General features: G+C 41.8%; 1 protein-coding gene across 3 annotated transcripts in view; it reads left to right on the plus strand.

Moving 5' to 3' along the window:
• RAF1 (Raf-1 proto-oncogene, serine/threonine kinase) overlaps nt 1-20,117 on the plus strand; it is a 78,962-nt gene that overhangs the window by 24,286 nt on the left and 34,559 nt on the right. For all 3 annotated transcript variants that reach the window (XM_070738572.1, XM_070738574.1, XM_070738573.1), the window contains 4 exons: nt 8,895-9,125; nt 10,484-10,596; nt 12,329-12,431; nt 19,627-19,784. In XM_070738572.1, coding sequence (XP_070594673.1) covers nt 8,895-9,125; nt 10,484-10,596; nt 12,329-12,431; nt 19,627-19,784 — 605 coding nt within the window. The remainder of the gene's footprint in view (nt 1-8,894; nt 9,126-10,483; nt 10,597-12,328; nt 12,432-19,626; nt 19,785-20,117) is intronic.

The raw sequence follows: 20,117 nt of genomic DNA on the forward strand, positions 1-20,117 counted from the left end.
GCCTTGCTTACCTCAGACCTCTGTATATGGTATGTCTGTTTTTTGTAGAAGGAAATATAACATCCCTAAAATATAGTACATTACTTTGTGCTCACTGAAAGGAATTATTTTTGCCAACTCATGATGTACCTTTGAGATATCTTCGTGAAGATTCGTAGTACTTTCCAAAAATCATAGATGTATCAATGTTAGACTATTCTTTGTTGAATTTCTTCAGGAAATTTAGAGAACTGATATTTTTCATACCCTGTAACTACTGTACTTGGAATATCTGTTTTCAAAGATTATGTTTGGTATAAGAAATGGCACAGGAAAATACATGAGTTGGCAAAAACAATTCCTTTCAGTAAATACACCTGAATAAATAACCTTTGCACAAATGTCAGGTCAATGATAGTACTTTTTGAACCTTAGATTCTCATAGTACATCATAACTACAAAATCCAATGATGAGCCTCTATTATGCTAAAAAATTCTCTGTTAAAAAACTGAGCTAAGACTAGAAAGCTTTATGTTAAATATCCTCAGTCATGAAAATAATTGGTGTCACTTGCTGTCTCTCAGTATAAGCTACTTCATAGGTTTGTTGCGAAGAAGGTATTTGACAGAGCTTGCTTGATTTTCTAGATAAAAGGTGAGTTATGAATGTTTTAAACAAATAGCATAGACAGGGAATATCAAGTGCAAGATGCAGGTTGTTTGATTATGCTGCAGTGAACAACGAACATCAATATTTGAGGGTTGATAATGTTTCATTTCCTTTGCCACTTTTGATAAGAGAAGTATCCATTTGAACGGGCAATTCAATGATCTGTTATTGATGTCATCATTATTGACCTATAAAAATGTTGATATTGTTATGGCTATAAATGTACAAATTATTCTGCTTATTTAATGTAATATGTGAATAATTTCTGCATACATTTCAGAAGTGCTTCATCAGAGATAATTATTTAAAGTATCTACTAATAATGACATGAATTTTGTAGGTTTCTGGGATCTATTTTCCTCTAAACCTTATAGTCTGTTAAATTAAAAGAACATGCAGAATTGTTGTTGAGAAAATGGTTAATACATTGAAACTCATGAGAACCTGCTGAAATTAAATTCAAATTATATGTGATCATGGCTCCTAACACTCTGTATCATAAACCTAAAAAAAGCTTCTGTGACATAATTTCTATTCAACGCTTAACCTCTTTCTGATTTGAGGGCTCCATGTAAACAAGAATATGATTGTGGTTGCTGAAAGATCCTTTAAATCAGGGGTCCTTAGACTTTTTAAATGGGGCCAATTTGTGGTCCCTCAAACTATTGGGGGGCTAGACTGGATGGGTAGGCATGGCTAGGTTGTCATGTGATTGGGTGGGCATGGCCAGTTTAGCAGTCCATTAAACAATATACACAAATTTAACTTTAATTTATTTTGCTCCTGGGGTGTAGTATTTGATTTTGTTTGCATGTTGCTCTTTTGGTTGACTTTTCCTTTTACTAGATCATTTTTTAAAGTTGTTTAAGTCTAATGGTCCACTTCTGGAAACTCAGTTTTGCAGCAATTCTTCTCAGCACCAAGGAGCTTACAATCAACAAGTCTCTCTTTCTCTCTTGTCTCCTCCCTCCTTTCCTCCTTCTCTTCTTTCTTTTCCTTCCTCTCCCTCTTTCTTTCTGTGTCTATCTCTCTGCCCCTGTCTATGTCTCTTGTCTCTCTCTCTCCCCCTTTATTTTCCCTTTCTTCCTTCTTCTGTCACTCTCTGTCCCCTGACGCTGGGGGGGAAGGAACCCTAAACTGGTGCTGGGTGGCCGATGAGCCATGCACCACAGACCAGCTGGCCAGTGGGAAAGCAGGGCAATCCCACAATTTCCCCAAAGGTAACACATCTTTTGTCATTTGAAACTTGTCTCAAGGCAGCATGAACGTTTGTGTTGTAGCCGCTGGAACTACTAAACAGCATGGCACTCTCCTTGCCTGTTTACCCTCCCCTCCACCTCAGGCTCCGCATCCAGCCCACGACTGGCAGATATGGCACTTTTGAACTAGTCTGGTGGGTAGGTGATTGGACAGATCTCCTTCAAGCCTGTCCTCCTGCAGCATTCTGCCAGTTATGAGAGGCCACGGGAGCCCTACTCACATCCCATTTTTGGCTGGCAGAGATCTTATGGAGGCTGAGGAGGCCAACCGTGCATTCCATTTTTGACCTCCCCAGCCTCCAGAAGCACTCTGCCAGTCAAAAACATTGGCCTTACTTTCCAGTTCCAGCGTGAGTGGCTCATGAAAGTAAGGCCTGCATTTAACTGAAGGGTGGGGTACGGAGGGTGGGTGGGACAATGTGGGCAGGGAAGCCTTGTAGTCCCACCTGGGCCAGATTAATGGCTTCCTCCTTAGTTTGAGGACCCCTGCTTTAAATAGTTTATTGCTTTGACTCACAGAAACATACATTTACATAAACAGTGTCTCAAATACATTTGGAATAGTACATTTGAAATATTTTACATTATTTCACATATTTATTCATACACGTGAACTGAAGAAGGCTATGTTTGAACCTAAATGAATTAAATTTAATAGTTTCTGAAAAATAGAGATTCAAAATATTCCAGCAAAATCCCACTAGCATATAATAATGCAGCATTGTTGAATAAATGATGGTTGGTTGGATTCATTCATTGTGCTAGCTGTACGTTGAGTTTTATAAACCACAATAGTTGTAGTTATTGTACATATTGTCAAAGTGTAAGAAAGTGTAACTTCTATAGCAAAACCCCAAAACCAAACAACAACGAAGAAACAGAATTAAGAGTCTTGTGGCACCTGAAGGATTAACTATTATTAATATAACATATTTTGCATTCCATATAATTATTTCCATTTTTCTTTAATAATCACGCTCATTTTAAATGGTTCTAAATACTATTCAAAACGTTTAGTTTTTCCTCTAACACAATGTAAGGTATAGTAAGAGTATGATACTAAGATTCTTACATTGCTTAAATGTCAAGAAAAATATACAAAAGCTGAGAACTGTTATTCCACCATTAGAACCCACATTCCTATATATATGCCAATATAGGATGTCTATGTGCATGACTCACCTGAAAAATGTTTGTTTATTAAAATACTAATATTGTAAAATACTGTGTCCTTTAATATTGATTGTTTTCTACAGAGAAATACAACTTTGGAAAATTTCTTGCCTCAATGCTTATTCTATACTATTTTCTTGTGCTGCTATGAGTGCTTAGCTCAGAGGTCATGGAACGACCCAAAGGCTGGTGTTTTCTATTTTTCCTCACCTGTTCTTTGTGGAGGTTGTCAAACATGGTTCCTTTCTCCCTCCTAGTGGCAAAAGAGTGATAGAAAGTCAGACTGGATGAACTCATCCGTTCTCATTAAAAAATAGAGTCATATTCAGCTGGATGTGCCAGCGTGCTTGTGTCTTATGGATAGCATTCTCTGAAAATAACACTTTTGACCTTAAGGTAAAATCTCATTTTTTTTGGTGTACTTTGCAAAAACAATACAAAGAGGATCATGTAAAAGTAGAAGCAAGGTGCCACTAAAGCTAATAGTGAAAAAGATTGTACTTTCTTTTTTCACCATTTGGACTTTGTTTTCTCCATTGTTTGCGCAGAATTCTAATTGTTTAACACACACACATACCCATACATATTGTTTATTTTTGTTCTTTCAACGTCTCATGTCGTGAGCATTTGATTCGAACAATATTTCTTTTCTTTTTTTAAACAACACTACAATTCATGATCATTTTGTTTTCAATACATCTCTCATACTTTTCCTCTTAATATCTGTCTTTACTATTTTCCCCTTCTTACGTTTTTTCTTCCAATTTTAATTCCAACAAACAAAGATGTGGTCATTTCACAATTTATATGTCCCTGAAATTAATATATTTTACTTCACTTAATTCCTAAACATTAATAAAAAAAACAACAACTTATAATTTCATTATCCTCTTTTCTACATCATTATTTTTCCCTTACAAAATATATTTCAAATTTACTTATTTCAATCTTTATATTATTCTTACCGGTGTATTTTTCAAGCTTCATCTTTTCTATTTTAGAACTTCATTTCATGTTATTCATACATATATTTTATCCTTTTTACTAAACAATTTATTCATAATTATATAATACTAGTAAATTGATTAAACATACACATTAACACTAATTATTACCTCTTATATCCCAACACATGTAAATTCATTTCTACATATTTCTTCTTTAAAAATTACGTTTTCAATCTTCATCTTTTCAAATAACAAACTTATTATAAATACGTTACATATTTCAATCTGTATATTTTTCTATTTTCCAATCTTAAACTTTTCTTATACAGTGATCCCTCGATTATCGCGAGGGTTCCGTTCCAAGACCCCTCGCGATAATCGATTTTTCGCAATGTAGGGTTGCGGAAGTAAAAACACCATCTGCGCATGCGCGCCCTTTTTCTCATGGCCGCGCATGCGCAGATGGTGGAGGTGGGGAGCGACGAAAGTGCGGAAGCCGACAGATTGCTTTGCATGTCGGCTGCCCCCGCCCCCCCCAGCACCTATTTTAAAAGGTCGCAGCCGGCCTGGGGGGCTTCCCAGCACCCCCCCGAACCCGGGTTGGGGGTTCGGGGGGATGCTGGAAAGCCCCCCAGGCCGGCTGCAACCTTTTTAAAACAGCCGCGCCGCTTCCCAGCTGACTTCCGAAGCCAAACGCGGAAGTGGTTTTTTTTTAAATTAATATTTTTAAAAAAATCACGATATAGCGTTTCGCAAAGATCGAGATCGCGAAACTCGAGGGATCACTGTATTACTTTATCACTTCATTTCTACGTGTTATTCATAATTGTATTTTATCCTATCATACTTATGTACTATTAAATTAATCAAACATTATCTATCAAACTTATATTCAAAAATATTATTTTTCTTCCCCCCCCATACAAAACATATTTAAGGTTACATATTTTCAATCTTCATCTTTTCTATTATCATGCTTATATTCAAAAATATTACTATTAATTTATAACTTTTTATTTTTCCTTTATCCCTCCTCTTTTACCCTGCTCCAAAGTTCTAATCCTCTTTTCTTTTTCTTTTTTGCTTGCATCCCCCATATTTCTTTTAACTTTCTTTTTTCTATCTTTAACTCCATTTTTTTTACTGTGGTCTCTATTTTTCACTCCTTTCTCCCTTTTTGTTGTCTAATATTGCTTCCATTTTTTCTAGTATTTTCTTTCTTAGAAACATAGAAACATAGAAGACTGACGGCAGAAAAAGACCTCATGGTCCATCTAGTCTGCCCTTATACTATTTCCTGTGTTTTATCTTAGGATGGATATATGTTTATCCCAGGCATGTTTAAATTCAGTTACTGTGGATTTACCAACCACGTCCAAGGATCTACTATTCTTTCAGTGAAATAATATTTTCTCACGTTGCTTTTGATCTTTCCCCCAACTAAGTTCAGATTGTGTCCCCTTGTTCTTGTGTTCATTTTCCTATTAAAAACACTTCCCTCCTGGACCTTATTTAACCCTTTAACATATTTAAATGTTTCGATCATGTCCCCTCTTTTCCTTCTGTCCTCCAGACTATATTCTTTCCCCTTCTAATTACCCTTTTCCTTCCTTATCTTTTCCATACCAGAAATCTTCCCCTTCTGCTTTGCTGTCTTTTTCACTCTCTGTATTTCAATCATCTCTTTGCTGTATTTTCTTTTCTTGTTTCTTTATTTTTTTTTCATTTTTCCAAAGTTTTGTACATTTTCTCCACTTGTCTGAACTGCATTTGTTATTCTTTGCATTATAATTTTCAGTTTCAGTTCTATACAATCCATGACTTGAAATATTTTTTTTGTTCCCTTGCACTGCTTTTTTACGAAAGTGTCCTGGGGTATACTTTCCACATCTTTATTTCCACTTGGTATCATTTTTGCCACAAAGTTTAATCCACGTTGTTTATCCAACAAAAAGGAAAAAATCCAAGAGTCAGGTCTCTCCTTTTCTCCCAAAATGGCACTCCTGCTTCAAATCAGAAACGCCTCTTCTTTGTTCTGTGTTCTCAATTTGTTGTTTTACATTTGTAAATCCAATATGATAGTCAATTTATATTAAATCAAAAACAACTCCAGTTCAAATATCAGTATTTTTTTCCTCTTTAAGGTAAGGTATTCAAAGCCACATCTTCTTTAAATCTTCCCCCAAAAAATCATTTTTAGACTTTTTTTTCTCCACAGTTATAACATACTTAACCCACCACTAATCCTTACCTTCCTTATTTCCCCCTCTCGTTTTCCCCCCCCTTGGGGATTGTTTTCAAAAACAGTCTTTTTTTTTGCCCCACATCACAAATCACTCACTTTTCCTCCTGCTCAGTCTTGTTCATTCTGGTCCTCCTTTGGCTTTGTGGCAGCCATGTTCGCTGCCACAGATTCTCACCGTTGGCTAGGGGCTTGCCAGCTTGAGAAAGGGAGATGTGGCTCCCCTCTACCCTCCTGGTGGTCCCCCTTCACTTTGTCCCCTCTAGCTACGGGGCGGAGGGTTAGGTCTGAATTCAGACCTTCAGGTGTGAAGTGTTTGGAGCTGGCCTGGCTTCTGATCTCACTGAAGGAGGAGCCGGAAGTCCAGAATTCTAATTTTTAAAGATAGAATAGAATAGAATAGAATAGAATAGAATTCTTTATTGGCCAAGTGTGATTGCACACACAAGGAATTTGTCTTTGGTGCATATGCTCTCAACGTACATAAAAGAAAAAGATACATTTGTCAAGAATCATGAGGTACAACACTTAATGATTGTCATAGAGGTCAAATAAGCAATCATGAAACAATATTAATAAAAATCTTAAGAATACAAGCAACAAATTACTGTACAGTCATACAGTCATAAGTGGGAGGAAATGGGTGATAGGAAGTAATGGCAAAAAAATAGTAGTAATAGTAGTGCAGACTTAGTAAATAGTTAGACAGTGTTGAAGGAATTATTTGTTTAGCAGAATGATTTCATTCGGGAAAAAAAACTGTTCTTGTGTCTAGTTGTCTTGGTGTGCAGTGCTCTGTAGCGACGTTTTGAGGGTAGGAGTTGAAACAGCTTATGTCCAGGATGCAAGGGGTCAGTAAATATTTTCATTATAACAAATTAAGCTGGTTGGTTTTTGAAGACCTCACTATAGCTTTATAAACTGAAATAATATTCAGTACCTAAATAGATAATTTTAAATTGCATATGCTTGCACTAAACTAATATAAAAGAATAATGTTTCAGTTTAGGATTTAGTTCCTAGATCAAATGGGGAATGTTGAATTTCAAGATCAATTTTGATTGGTACTGATAATTAAAAGTATACTTGCTCTCCAGTCTCTTAAACTAATAATGCCATCTTGTCTATGTCTCTTAACATGATATTGGTATGTAATATTCTATATAGGCTGATGAAAAAAAATCTCTGTACCATGAAGACCGAGCCTACTAGCTTTTTAAGAAGTTGTTAGCAAGCAAATATGTCTATTATTAGAACTGAAATAAAGTAGCCTGTGCAATTGGTTAGGGATGGCTATGTGTATGGTGTATTTGCCCTCTAAAAATGTCTGTATTTAATTCCTTATAAATTGTAGTGGGTGGCATAAAAGTCAAACAAACAAACAAACCAGAAACACTAGCAGCTGAGTTGCCGCACCACACAAAGTCAGAAACATTTTTATGTACTGTATGTTTAAATAAGTAATAATAGCCTGGTTTGTGCAATACTAAACTGCAGTGGATAGATTTTACTATTTTAAGACTCATAATGGCTTAGCACAATATTTAAATGAGATTCTTGATCAGCAATTATTTTAAAGAAAGATTCTTATATACTATATAGCTGTGATGGCGAACCTATGGCACGCATGCCACATTTGGCACGCAGAGCCTTCTCTGCGGATATGCGAGCCGTTGCCCAGGTCAGCTCCACTGCACATGCGCGCACACCTGCCAAACAATTGATTTTAGAGTATCTGCCATGCATGTGCAGAGGGAGGGACACATCCCTAGGCTTCAGAAACTTCTCTTGAGCCTCTGGGAGGATAAAAATGGTCTCCTCCTGGGCTCCGGATGCCCTTCGGAAGCCAGAAACGGGCCCGCTTCTGGAACTTCCTGGAGGCCTGTTTTTTGCCCTCCCCAGGCTCCGGAGGTTTCTTTTGAACCTCCAGGAAGGTGAAAATGGCCTCTTCAGAGGGCCTCTGGAGGGGGTGGAGGGAGCATGGGGGGGGGGGAGTTTGCACACACATGCACAGGGTAGAGGTGGGGGGAACACAGGGAGGTGGAGGATCTATGTACATCCACTAAGGCAACCCCCTCCCGACAGTTGTTGATGAAGAAGCTTTCTTATATTTAATAATGGAATTATAAATTTTTTACTATACATTTGGTGTTGCAAATACAGTGTTCTCTCGATTTTCGCGGGTTCGAACTTCGCGAAAAGTCTATACCACAGTTTTTCAAAAATATTAATTAAAAAAATACTTCGCTGTTTTTCCCCCTATACCACGGTTTTTCCCGCCCGATGACGTCATATTTCATCGCTAAACTTTTGTCCGCCTTTAATAAATATTTTTTAAAATAAACTTTAATAAATAAACATGGTGAGTAATAATCTAAATGGTTGCTAAGGGAATGGGAAATTGTAATTTAGTGGTTTAAAGTGTTAAGGGAAGGCTTGTGATACTGCCCATAGCCCAAAATAGTGTGTTTACCTCCGCATCTCTACTTCGCGGAAATTCAACTTTCGCGGATGGTCTCGGAACGCATCCCCCACGAAAGTCGAGGGAACACTGTTCTTAGTTTGTAGCAAAATAAGAAACTGGTTTTAGCGTGCTCCTGAGGAGACTTGTCTTTCTTTTAAAGGTTTGGTTGCTTAAAGCTGCTTCAATGGACCACATTCACGGAGCTTGGAAGACTCTTCCTGATGGAATTGGATTAAAGGATTCTGTTTTCAATGGACCCAGCTGTATTTCACCTACTATTGTTGAACAATTCGGTTATCAGCGCAGAGCATCTGATGATGGGAAACTTTTAGATTCCTCCAAGACAAGTAATACTATTCGTGTTTTTTTGCCTAATAAGCAACGCACAGTGGTGAGTCTGTTTCTTGTTTTGATCAAAATGAAAGATTCACTGTTTTTTCCCTACTAGTTCATAAATATTCCAGTGCCCCAGTAGTCTAAAAATGTTTAAATGTGGAATATTCCAGAATGGATACACTGACATTTTGTTCAACATGTTTACTCAATATATACACACACATAATTTTGGAAAGAGTAGTGACACTAGTGTAATTTCTCTGAATAGATGTATACCTGCTCTTTTGAGTAGGTCATGCTAACGCTTTAAACTGTCTAAATGAGTACTGGAAGCCCCCAAAGAGCAGAATAAATTCCAATGCAATATCAACTGTAATAAATCTTTAAATAAGATGGTCACTTTGTATGATAGGAATTCCTCATGAGATTAAAAATAAATTGGACTCATCAATTTTAAGGTATAAGTAATCCCTATAGTTACTACAGCTCTGCGAAAGTCTGGCTACATTGACCCTATCTCTCGACCAAATAATGTTTCATCTCTGATGTTCTCTGTTCAGTTTCTTCCTCCAATTCATCCTGGTTCCATCCTGCAAAAATAATTACAGTAGATCCATGAACAATCAATGAATGCAGCTTTAGTACCAATGCAACTAAACCCCTAACAAACATAACAGACAGTATGTGTCTCTTGAGAAGTAAATCTCTCCTAGTGGTGCTGTTATATTGTAATTAATCTCAACTTGCAAGAATTAGTGACCATTCAAATGTACAACGGCACTGAAAAAAGTGACTTTTGACTGGCTTTCACACTTGGAACCATCCCAGCATCCCCTTGGACACTTAATCAAAATTTGATTTGACCGTTTGGCAACCAACATGATGGTTGCCGTATCCCAGGATCATTTGTGATCTTCCCTGACAGCTTCTGATAAGCAAAGCCATTGCGGGAAAACTGGATCCACTAAATGACTGCAGCGATTAATTTAACCATGACAAAAATGTCTGTAAAATCATGCGTAACTCACTTTAAAAACTGCCTTGCTTAGCAATGGAAATTCTGGTCCCAATTGTAGTCAGAGGTCAATGCCTTTAATGCATTTTGCATTTAGTTTTTCCAAGGTAAAAGTATACAGAGTTGCAGGTGTAGATGCCAAAAGAAAGAAAGAAAAGAAAGGAAGAAAGATTTGAGAATCTTTCTAGATTCTAATCCTTACTAGAGATGAATTTTCAGTTCTATTCACTGTATTGACCGTAAGAGTTTACCAGCATTTAAGAAATCTGGCTATTGTCTAACAAATTGAGTTTTCTAGCGTTTAATAACAATTATTCTATAATTGAAATATGAAGATTAAGAAGCTAAATAATAATTTATATTATTGGAAATAAAAACCTTTATTTTGTGCTTAACAGGTAAATGTACGCAATGGAATGTCTCTTCATGATTGTCTTATGAAAGCACTGAAAGTTAGAGGTCTGCAGCCAGAATGCTGTGCTGTTTTTCAATTACCTACTGAACACAGAGGGTAAGAATTGGAATTAAATTGAATATAAATAATTTATTCCCATGAGGTTATTTAATATTAAAGATTAATATAATATTTAGATAATATTAATATAATATTTAGTATCTTTCATTTCATATAACAGCTGCGGATTCTTTTTTTAAGACAGGACTTTATTTTTAAATTATAAACCAGCTATGATACTTGTTTGAGAGATTCCTCTGCTTTTTATAGGACAAGATCAAATAATTCTATACCAAGCTGCTGGGGAGGATAACTTCAGTCCATCTAAGGCCTATACTGAAGGCCACATTAAGCCCAAATCATGAATAATGTCAGTTTACTGTCTTCTCTTGAATATGTAAATTCCAGATAACTTAAGGTTCAAGTGGTTGTACAGAGGCTGCAACTTCATATTTAACAAAATTAATGAAGATGCCAAAATAACAACTAATACAATGATATCAATACGGAAGTCCAAAAATTATGGGCTTGTGTACTATACTGATGGCTGACCTAATTACAAAATGATGGTGTTTGTATGTTTCTTACGTTTTATCGCGAACAATTATAATATTAACTCTTATTATTCAGTTATTCAATTTTGAATACAGTGAACCCTCGAGTTTCGCGTCCTCAAGGATCGCGAAAGGGCTATTTCGCTAGTTTTCAACCCGGAAGTAAACTCCACCATCTGCGCATGCGTGCCCTTCCACGCATGCGTAGATGGTGGAGTTTCCCCGACGGGCAGAGGCTTCCCTGGGTCTTCCCCCTCTTGCCCCGGTAAGACCCCAGCGGCGGTGGGCTGGAGCGCGAGCTTGGGGCAGCTTAGCTCCGCTTCCCAGCTGGGAAGCGGAGCCGGCAACAGCGTGGGCGGGCGGGCGGCGCGCGCGAGCTTGGGGCAGCCTAGCTCTGCTTCCCAGCTGGGAAGCGGAGCCGGCAACAGCGTGGGCGGGCGGGCGGCGCGCGCGAGCTTGGGGCAGCCTAGCTCCGCTTCCCAGCTGGGAAGCGGAGCCGGCAACAGCGTGGGCGGGCGGGCGGCGCGCGCGAGCTTGGGGCAGCCTAGCTCCGCTTCCCAGCTGGGAAGCGGAGCCGGCAACAGCGTGGGCGGGCGGGCGGCGCGCACGAGCTTGGGACAGCCTAGCTTCGCTTCCCAGCTGGGAAGCGGAGCCGGCAACAGCGTGGGCGGGCGGGCGGCGCGCGCGAGCTTGGGGCAGCCTAGCTTCGCTTCCCAGCTGGGAAGCGGAGCCGGCAAGGCGCGCGCGCTTGGGGAAACCCCAGATCCGCTCCCCAGCTGGGGAGCAGCCCCAGCAACGCGCGCGCGCTTGGGGCAGCCTAGCTTCGCTTCCCAGCTGGGAAGCGGAGCCGGCAACGCGCGGGCGCTTGGGGAAACCCCAGATCCGCTCCCCAGCTGGGGAGCGGCCCCAGCAACGCGCGCGCGCTCCCCGCTGCGGCGGTGGAAGTAAAAACACCATCTGCACATGCGCAGATGGTGTTTTTACTTCCGCACCGCTACTTCGCGAAAAATCGATCATCGCTTGGGGTCCTGGAACGGAACCCTCGCGATGATCGAGGGTTCACTGTACTTCAGTCTAGAAAGTAAAATACATTATCATGTGTATCTTATGGTAGTTCTGTTTCTAATTAACAATTTATTTGAAATAAATGAGGTTTCCAAATATCCCCCCCCCCCAAATAATTCTTTGGAAAGTGAATACTTCAGATATTTAAGAGGTTTTATTTGTTTTTACAGTAAAAAAGCACGATTGGATTGGAATACAGATGCTGCATGCTTGATTGGAGAAGAATTACAAGTTGACTTCCTTGATCATGTTCCACTCACAACACATAACTTCGTATGTTGATCTTTTATATGTATAGAAAAACAAAAGCATTATGAGAAGAAGACTTTAGCCTTTATTTTATTTTCAGACTTTAGCCTTTATTTTATTTTCTCGGAAAATAAACATGTAAATCAGAAAGCTATAATATAGGTGAGATTTCTGGTCTTTCCTATATTGATATAAAATGAACAGTTTTGTTCGCTAGTCTTGTAGTATATTCTCCGTACTGAAGGAGCGGGTCCAGCAGTCACATGGGTTGCTCATGTCCAATCCGGTGGAACTGAGCCTAGTGTTAAAAAAGCTTGCTGGATCCGCCCCTTCCCCAGAATTCGCTCAGTTCGCATATCCTGCGGTTGTATTGTGATAGCTCGTTCAACATTCTAACACCTTCCCTTCGATCTTTCCTTCAAAAGTAGTAAGAATTGTTTATCCTTATTTGTTTACTTGCACTAATAGCGCCAGCCGTTTGTGGCTCGGCTTTTTTCCTTGGGAGAAGTTGCGGTTTCGTTTCCCCCCGGCTGTTTTGCCGTTTACGATCCCCGCTGCCGCTTGTGGATTCCTTTAATCCTTTGGCCTGGAGGTCTTGGTGCAAGTATTGCTTCATTGATTCATTATAGTATTATTGTTAAAGGGCTTAAGAAATACCTCCTGCGGAGTGAGACGCTTGTTTTAGTCTCCTGGACTTAGTCGATCGCTTCCCCTTTAAGAATTCTATTACGGAGCGATTTTTCGGCGCGAAGGCCTTCGCGCCCTTTTTAAATTTAGGCCTCTCGTGTTGGCCTTCTGCCAGCCGCGTAGGCCTCAGTCCACCGCTTGGATCCCGGAGTGGGCTTTGGGACGCTCAGGCTTAATTCTCCACCGGCTAAGCCTCCAACCAGAGTGCCTTGGTTACTTTAATTAAAGTTTAGGGAGGCTGGCCACGCTGTATTTGGGGACACGAACTCTGGGTTTGCCCAGATTGCCCTCAAGTCTCAGCAGCTCCGAGGCCTCGGAGCAGGATCCATTCCTCTTGGGAAGTTTTTGAAATTCTTCTCCCTAATTATTCAGTTATTGGCTCAGCCTTGTCTTCTGTTAATTGTCAGACTATGGCTACTTTTCCCAAGAGAGGCACCACTCAAGGTCCCAGAGAGGCCAGGCCTACAGGCGATGAGATTACCAGTATCCCCCAGGCCTCGACCTCCTCTTCTCCAGGGGCCCGCCCCTCGACCAAAGTCACCAGGGCTGAGAAGAGAAGGGACCAAGCCCTACAAAAAATTCATGACAAATCAGCAAAACGTTTGAAAGTACAGGCCCAAGTACTCAGTAGTCATGACCCCCCAGAGGCTTCCTATCTGCCTCCTTCTGGGGTCCCTGTGTTATCTCTGGATGAGCCAAACCTAGACAGACCCCAACCTAACCTATGGGGAGTAGGTCCAGAGGAACCAGATATTATTGAAGATTCCTCCCAGCCAGGATCCTCCCAGGCCTTCAGGGATTCTTCTGCCATTCCTGCTGATATTTCTAATTTACCTCCTGAATTCCAATCTATTTTTTCTGTGTTATCCAAGGCCATTGATGCTAAACTCTCTACCATCAATGCGCTTCCCTTACCTCCTCCTCCTCCTCGTCCCTCCCGCCCCTTGGGTTCTTCCCCAACGGTTAGAGCTCCTATTCAGGATGAATCAGATTCCTCTCAGGACGAATATGAGGATATGGAGGAGGATGAGGATCCCTTTCAAGGCCTCTCAGATGATGAGGAATCCCAAATAAAGGTTCCTTCTCCAATTACTATCTTTCCCTCTCAATTGTTCAAATCTCTCCTCCTCAAAGCTAGAATTTCTACGGGATTGGCGGCCCAGGAGAAACAGGCCTCCACATCCACTGATCCCCCGGAGGAGAATTTACCTTACTTCACAGAGGAACAGGAGGATAATGAGGTAATTCCTATGCCTAAATTGTTTAAAGATGCCTTACTTAAGCAGTGGGATTTCCCAGCCTCTGGGCTCAATCCCACAACCAAGGACAAAAAGTTGTACAAACTCTCCTCTTCCTATGAGGAGCTCCTTTCCTTTCCTAAACCGGATGAACCTGTCAAGATCCTTCACTCGGCGGCTGCTGTGCCAGGCGAAGCAGAGGAAGTCCTCCGCCCAGAGGACAAGCGGATTGAACAGATGCTCAAAAGAGGATTCACCGCAGATTCCTGGGCCATTAAAAGTTCTGCAGCGGCTTCCTTTTTCTCCAGAGCCATGCTTCTGTGGCTTCGCCAACTTCAACAGCATATTCCTCCCGATGACTTGAGAGGTCAACAAGACTTCAACAAGGTCTTTGCAGCTGCTCAGTACGTGGCTGATGCCACTTTACAATCTACTAGATTTTCTGCTAAGTCTATTGCAGCTTCTACAACGGCAAGAAGACTCCTATGGCTTCGCCCTTGGCAAGCAGGAGTACGTCAGAAGTGGCAGTTATCTCTGGGACCCTTAAAGCGCGACCTTCTTTTCGGGGATCTTCTGGATCCACTCCTCACGGAAACCACGGACAAGAAGAAAGTATTGGGTCCAACCACCAAAAAGGCTACCAAAACGCAGTCCTTTCGTCGCCCAGGGCGTCAGCAAGATCAAGCGGCTTCCTATCAGAGATCTCCAGGTCAGTATTCCCCCCGCTTTCGTTCCCAAGGTAGGAACTCCAGGGGCAGAGGTTTTCGCTTCCAAAGGGGAGCGTCCTCTAACAGGGCTTCAAAAAAACCTAGATGGTAGTTCTTCCTCGATTCCCATAGGTGGCCGCCTAGCCCATTTCGCCTCTAATTGGCGTCTCACCTCCAAGGACCCCTGGGTCATTGACACTGTTCAAACAGGCCTTCTCTTAGAATTTACTTCTCCCCCCCCGAAACGTTTTATTTCCTGCCCTTCTCCCAGGTCCTCCTCAGATTGTAACCGTATGGAGGAGGCCATCTCCCACTTATTGTCCATCAGAGCCATTCAACCGGTTCCCCCCGGTCAGAAGGGTCTAGGTTTTTATTCCATCCTATTTATGGTTCCAAAATCCTCCGGAGGTTGGAGAGCTATTTTGGATTTAAAGAAGCTGAACCTATTCATCAAATATAGGAAGTTTAAGATGCACTCCTTATCATCCATTTTGGCTGCCATCCACCCGGGAGATTTCATGGTCTCTTTAGACCTCACGGAGGCCTACCTCCATATTCCTATAGCCAAATGCCACAGAAAATTTTTACGTTTCTCCTTTCAGGGCAGGCATTTCCAGTATAGGGCAATGCCATTTGGCCTTTCCTCGGGTCTTTACAAAGCTCTTGGGGTCTCTGGCGGCCTACATCCGGGCGTCTCCCATCCACATTTTATGTTACCTTGATGATATTTTGATTCATGGGAACTCCCTAGAGAAAGTGAAAACAGACCTTTCTGTCACCATGTCAGTTCTACAAGACCATGGATTTTCCATCAACTTTGACAAAAGTCATCTCCAACCTTCCACATCCATTTTACACCTGGGATCCGTTATTAATTCAGAATCCTCCCAGGTCTTTCTCTCTCCTGAGAGAAAAATCAGTATAGGGGAGTTAATTTCATGCATTTTATCTCAACCTTCAGTTTCCATAGTATCCCTGTCTTCCCTTTTGGGGAAGATGGTGTCATGCATAGGCATCATTCCCTGGGCTCGCCTTCATGCTAGGGAACTACAGTGGCTCCTATTACCCTTTCAGAGATCGGGGCACAGCAACTCAAGTCGTCGCATTGTCATCCCACCAATTGTTCGCAGATCCTTCAAGTGGTGGAAGTCTCCGGCCATGGACAAAGGATCCCCGTTCAGGTGCCCGGATCAATTTGTCATCACCACAGATGCCAGTCTATCGGGATGGGGCGCCCACGCCCAGGGGATGATAGCCCAGGGCACGTGGTCCCCGGAGGAAGCTTCCAAGCCAATCAATTGGCTAGAGTTAAGAGCCGTATCCCTGGCTCTGAAGCATTTCTCTCCTCGCATTCCCAACCGGCACGTTCTCATTCTCACCGACAACATTGCCACAAAAAGCCATATCTGCAGACAGGGGGGCACGAGATCCAAGGCCCTCATGAGGGAGGCCCTCAAGTTAGGCCTTTGGGCGGAAAAACATCTTCGGTCGCTCCTAGCCGATCACATCTCGGGGAGCCTCAACGTCCAGGCGGATTGGCTATCTCGAGCAACGATAGACCCAGGAGAGTGGAATCTCCATCAAGACCTGTTCCATCAAATCAGCCTCAGATTCGGCCTACCAGTTCTGGATCTCTTCGCGACCAATGCGAACGCCCAACTCCCTCGCTTTTTTTCCAGATTTCCATCCCCGGGAGCGGAAGCAATCAATGCCCTCCGGAGCCCATGGCCTCCAGGCCTACTTTACGCATTCCCTCCTATTCCGATTCTCCCGGACGTGATTCACAAGGTCCTCACCGAGAGGGCCCGAGTAATCCTAATCGCCCCTCATTGGCCCCGCCGGCCCTGGTTCGCGGATCTCCAACAGTTGTCCGTCCAGGACCCTTGGCGACTCCCCGTTTCGGGGGATATGCTGCGGCAGGGGGCCTCATTCCATCCAGACCCGGAGTGGTTCCACCTCACCGCCTGGCTGTTATCAGGAGAGACCTAGAACTGCGTGGTCACGACCCCGATACAGTGGAAGTCATTTTAAAGGCCAGAAGGGGTTCGACCAATCGAATCTACGACCATACGTGGTCCAAGTTTCACCAGTGGTGTCTACAGGAAGGCCTTTATCCCCTGTGCATCCCCATACACAGGATCATTTCCTTCCTTATGCAAGGTTTCCATCAAGGACTTTCCACCAGCACCCTCCGGCGTCATCTGGCGGCCATTTCCTCTGTCCTAGCGGGGCCCCGCAGACAGCCTCTCCGTTCCTTTCCAGAAGTTCAGGAATTCCTCAAGGGTATAGCCAACCTCAGACCTTCCAAGGTCCACAGGTATCCATCCTGGGATTTGCCACGGGTTCTCCATTCCCTCACGCAGGCACCATACGAACCCCTAAAATCGGCGTCCCTCAGGTACCTATCCTTTAAAGTAGCATTCCTGGTGGCTATTACCTCTGCCCGACGCATTTCGGAGCTGGCTGCCCTCTCAATCAGGCAGGACCTCTGCCAATTCCATCAGGACAAGGTAGTCTTGCGACTGGACCCCACCTTCTTACCCAAGGTCAGTTCCATGTTCCACAGAACACAGGATATTGTCTTGCCTTCCTTCTGTCTCCAACGGGACCTCCCCTTGGCAATTAGATGGCACACCCTGGATCTCATCAGAGCGCTGAGGATCTATATCCAACGCACAGGACCCTTTCGGAGGTCAGAAGCACTTTTTATAGCCTATCACCCCAGAGTCATGGGTACCAAAGTGTCTTCAACAGTGATTGGCCGTTGGATCAGAGGGACTATATCTAAGGCCTACGAGTCGGCCTCCCTTTCAGTCCCAAAGAACATTACAGCGCATTCCACCAGGAGCGCAGCCACCTCGGCCGCTTGGGCGACTCAAGCCCCGTTGGAGGAGGTCTGCAAAGCAGCCACTTGGGCCTCGCCAAATTCCTTCATCAGGCACTACAAGATTGACTCTTACGCTTCAGCGGACGCTGCCTTCGGCAGAAGGGTACTCCAATCCGTTATCTCTCACGATAGCAATCTAATCCCACCCTAGGGACCATCTATTGGGTATGTCCCATGTGACTGCTGGACCCGCTCCTTCAGTACGGAGAATAGGCGTTGATTGCTTACCTGAACGCCTCTTCTCGTACGGTGAGCGGGTACAGCAGTCACTTCCCGTCCCTTGTATGTGTCTTCTTTACCTTCCTAACCTTTCTTCCTCTAACAATGAGAGTTGAACACTACAGAGCTTCACAGCTGAGCCTAGTCTATGGATTCGCGAATTCTGGGGAAGGGGCGGATCCAGCAAGCTTTTTTAACACTAGGCTCAGTTCCACCGGATTGGACATGAGCAACCCATGTGACTGCTGTACCCGCTCACCGTACGAGAAGAGGCGTTCAGGTAAGCAATCAACGCCTATTTCCTTTTCTTTTCTTCAGTTTTTTTTCTTGTTTGCATTGGACCTTTTTTCCTTGCAAGATTAAGAATTACCAAGTGCAGTTTAAAATCTCTCCTTTCTAAAAGTCCATTATGATAGTCACAAGGGTAGTTGTAGTTGGATTTTATACCTAAAGTAGTTAGGGATGAAGCGATCCACCTCTGATCTGTGCATTAGTGCCTACATTGTTCAAAAATTATTTTTTAACTCATGTAAATAACACAAACTAAATTTCTTAACCATTTAGTGATTTTTCTTCATGCTTCCCATAACAACAAACTTTTGAATGGGTTTTCCTGACCTTCCTTTTCTTGCATGAAGAAAGAGTCAGAAAATATGTTATGATCCTGTAGGCATTTAGATCATTGCTATGATTAATGCTTCTTTCAATCTTGGCCTAATGATTGTATTAGAACATTCTCACTAATCAAGTACATGAATTATGAAATGAAAGTATGGAGGGAGCAGGGGACATGCCAGCTTCAGCTCTTTTTTCCTGAAACTTCTGAAAATTGGTGAGAAAAATATAGAGAAAGACTAAACATTGCTGAATATGCAGTCCTCTATATGAAATGTGTAGTTCTCTGTATGATATAAAAACCCTTGTCATCAGTGTACAAAGATTGGAACACCCAAGTTTGTGATCCTTTTTTCTTTTCATTTAATAATGCATGCATTGGACTAGCTAGAATATATAAAGATATTCCAAAGTATTTCTTTTTAAACCCATCTGTAAATTTAGCTTGGGTTAGTTTTTCTGAAACCCCCTTTGGGTATGTTGAACTTCAAAGAATCTTTGAAATTGATTTTGTACATAGTGAGAAGAAAAGAGAACTGTGAGAAAATTCAATATGTACTTGGTTTTTTTGGGGGGGAGGGGGAGAAATTAAAGGACAATTTTAAATTTTCTTCTCTGTGTGATATCATACATACAAACAGACAGAAACCTGTTTGAGCATGTACTTGTTTCTGTGTACTTACTAAAATTTGATCATGATGGTTTAGAATTTGCTGATTGCTATAAAAGCTCAATGCCTATGAACATGTACTGAAGCAATTTGAAAATATAAACTAAAGTTAGTTTTTGAAGACACATTTATTGAAAGTTGTTTGCTCTTTGTAATTGGCAACATAAGTGACAAAACAATTGCAATTGTTTTCCAGGCACGGAAAACATTTCTGAAACTTGCATACTGTGACATCTGTCTGAAGTTTTTACTAAATGGATTCCGATGTCAAACCTGCGGTTACAAATTCCATGAGCACTGCAGCACAAAAGTTCCAACTATGTGTGTGGACTGGAGCAATATCCGGCAACTATTGTAAGGACTTTTGAGGATGCGGGATAGAAGTAATTTTACTTGTTCAAATACAGTAATGCAGAATCCTGATTGCTTAAAAAAAAGGTGGTCATCTTATTATTGAAGAATTGCCTGATTGATGATTCTTTCCTAAATTATTATATAAAAGTAGCAGGGAATTTTTCTGAAAGTTTGGACTACAGTACTTTGTTTGCTATTATCATTTCAATTTGCTTAATTCCTATCTAATGCTTCTATCTGTGACTTGATATGCAATAACTGTGTGCATGTTATTTTAATAATGCACTCTAACTACATCTTTTGTGCTTTTTATTTGTCCTTAGTACACTGGCA

This window comes from Erythrolamprus reginae, chromosome 2, assembly GCF_031021105.1.
Source record: "Erythrolamprus reginae isolate rEryReg1 chromosome 2, rEryReg1.hap1, whole genome shotgun sequence".
Classification (NCBI taxonomy): Eukaryota; Metazoa; Chordata; class Lepidosauria; order Squamata; family Dipsadidae; genus Erythrolamprus; species Erythrolamprus reginae.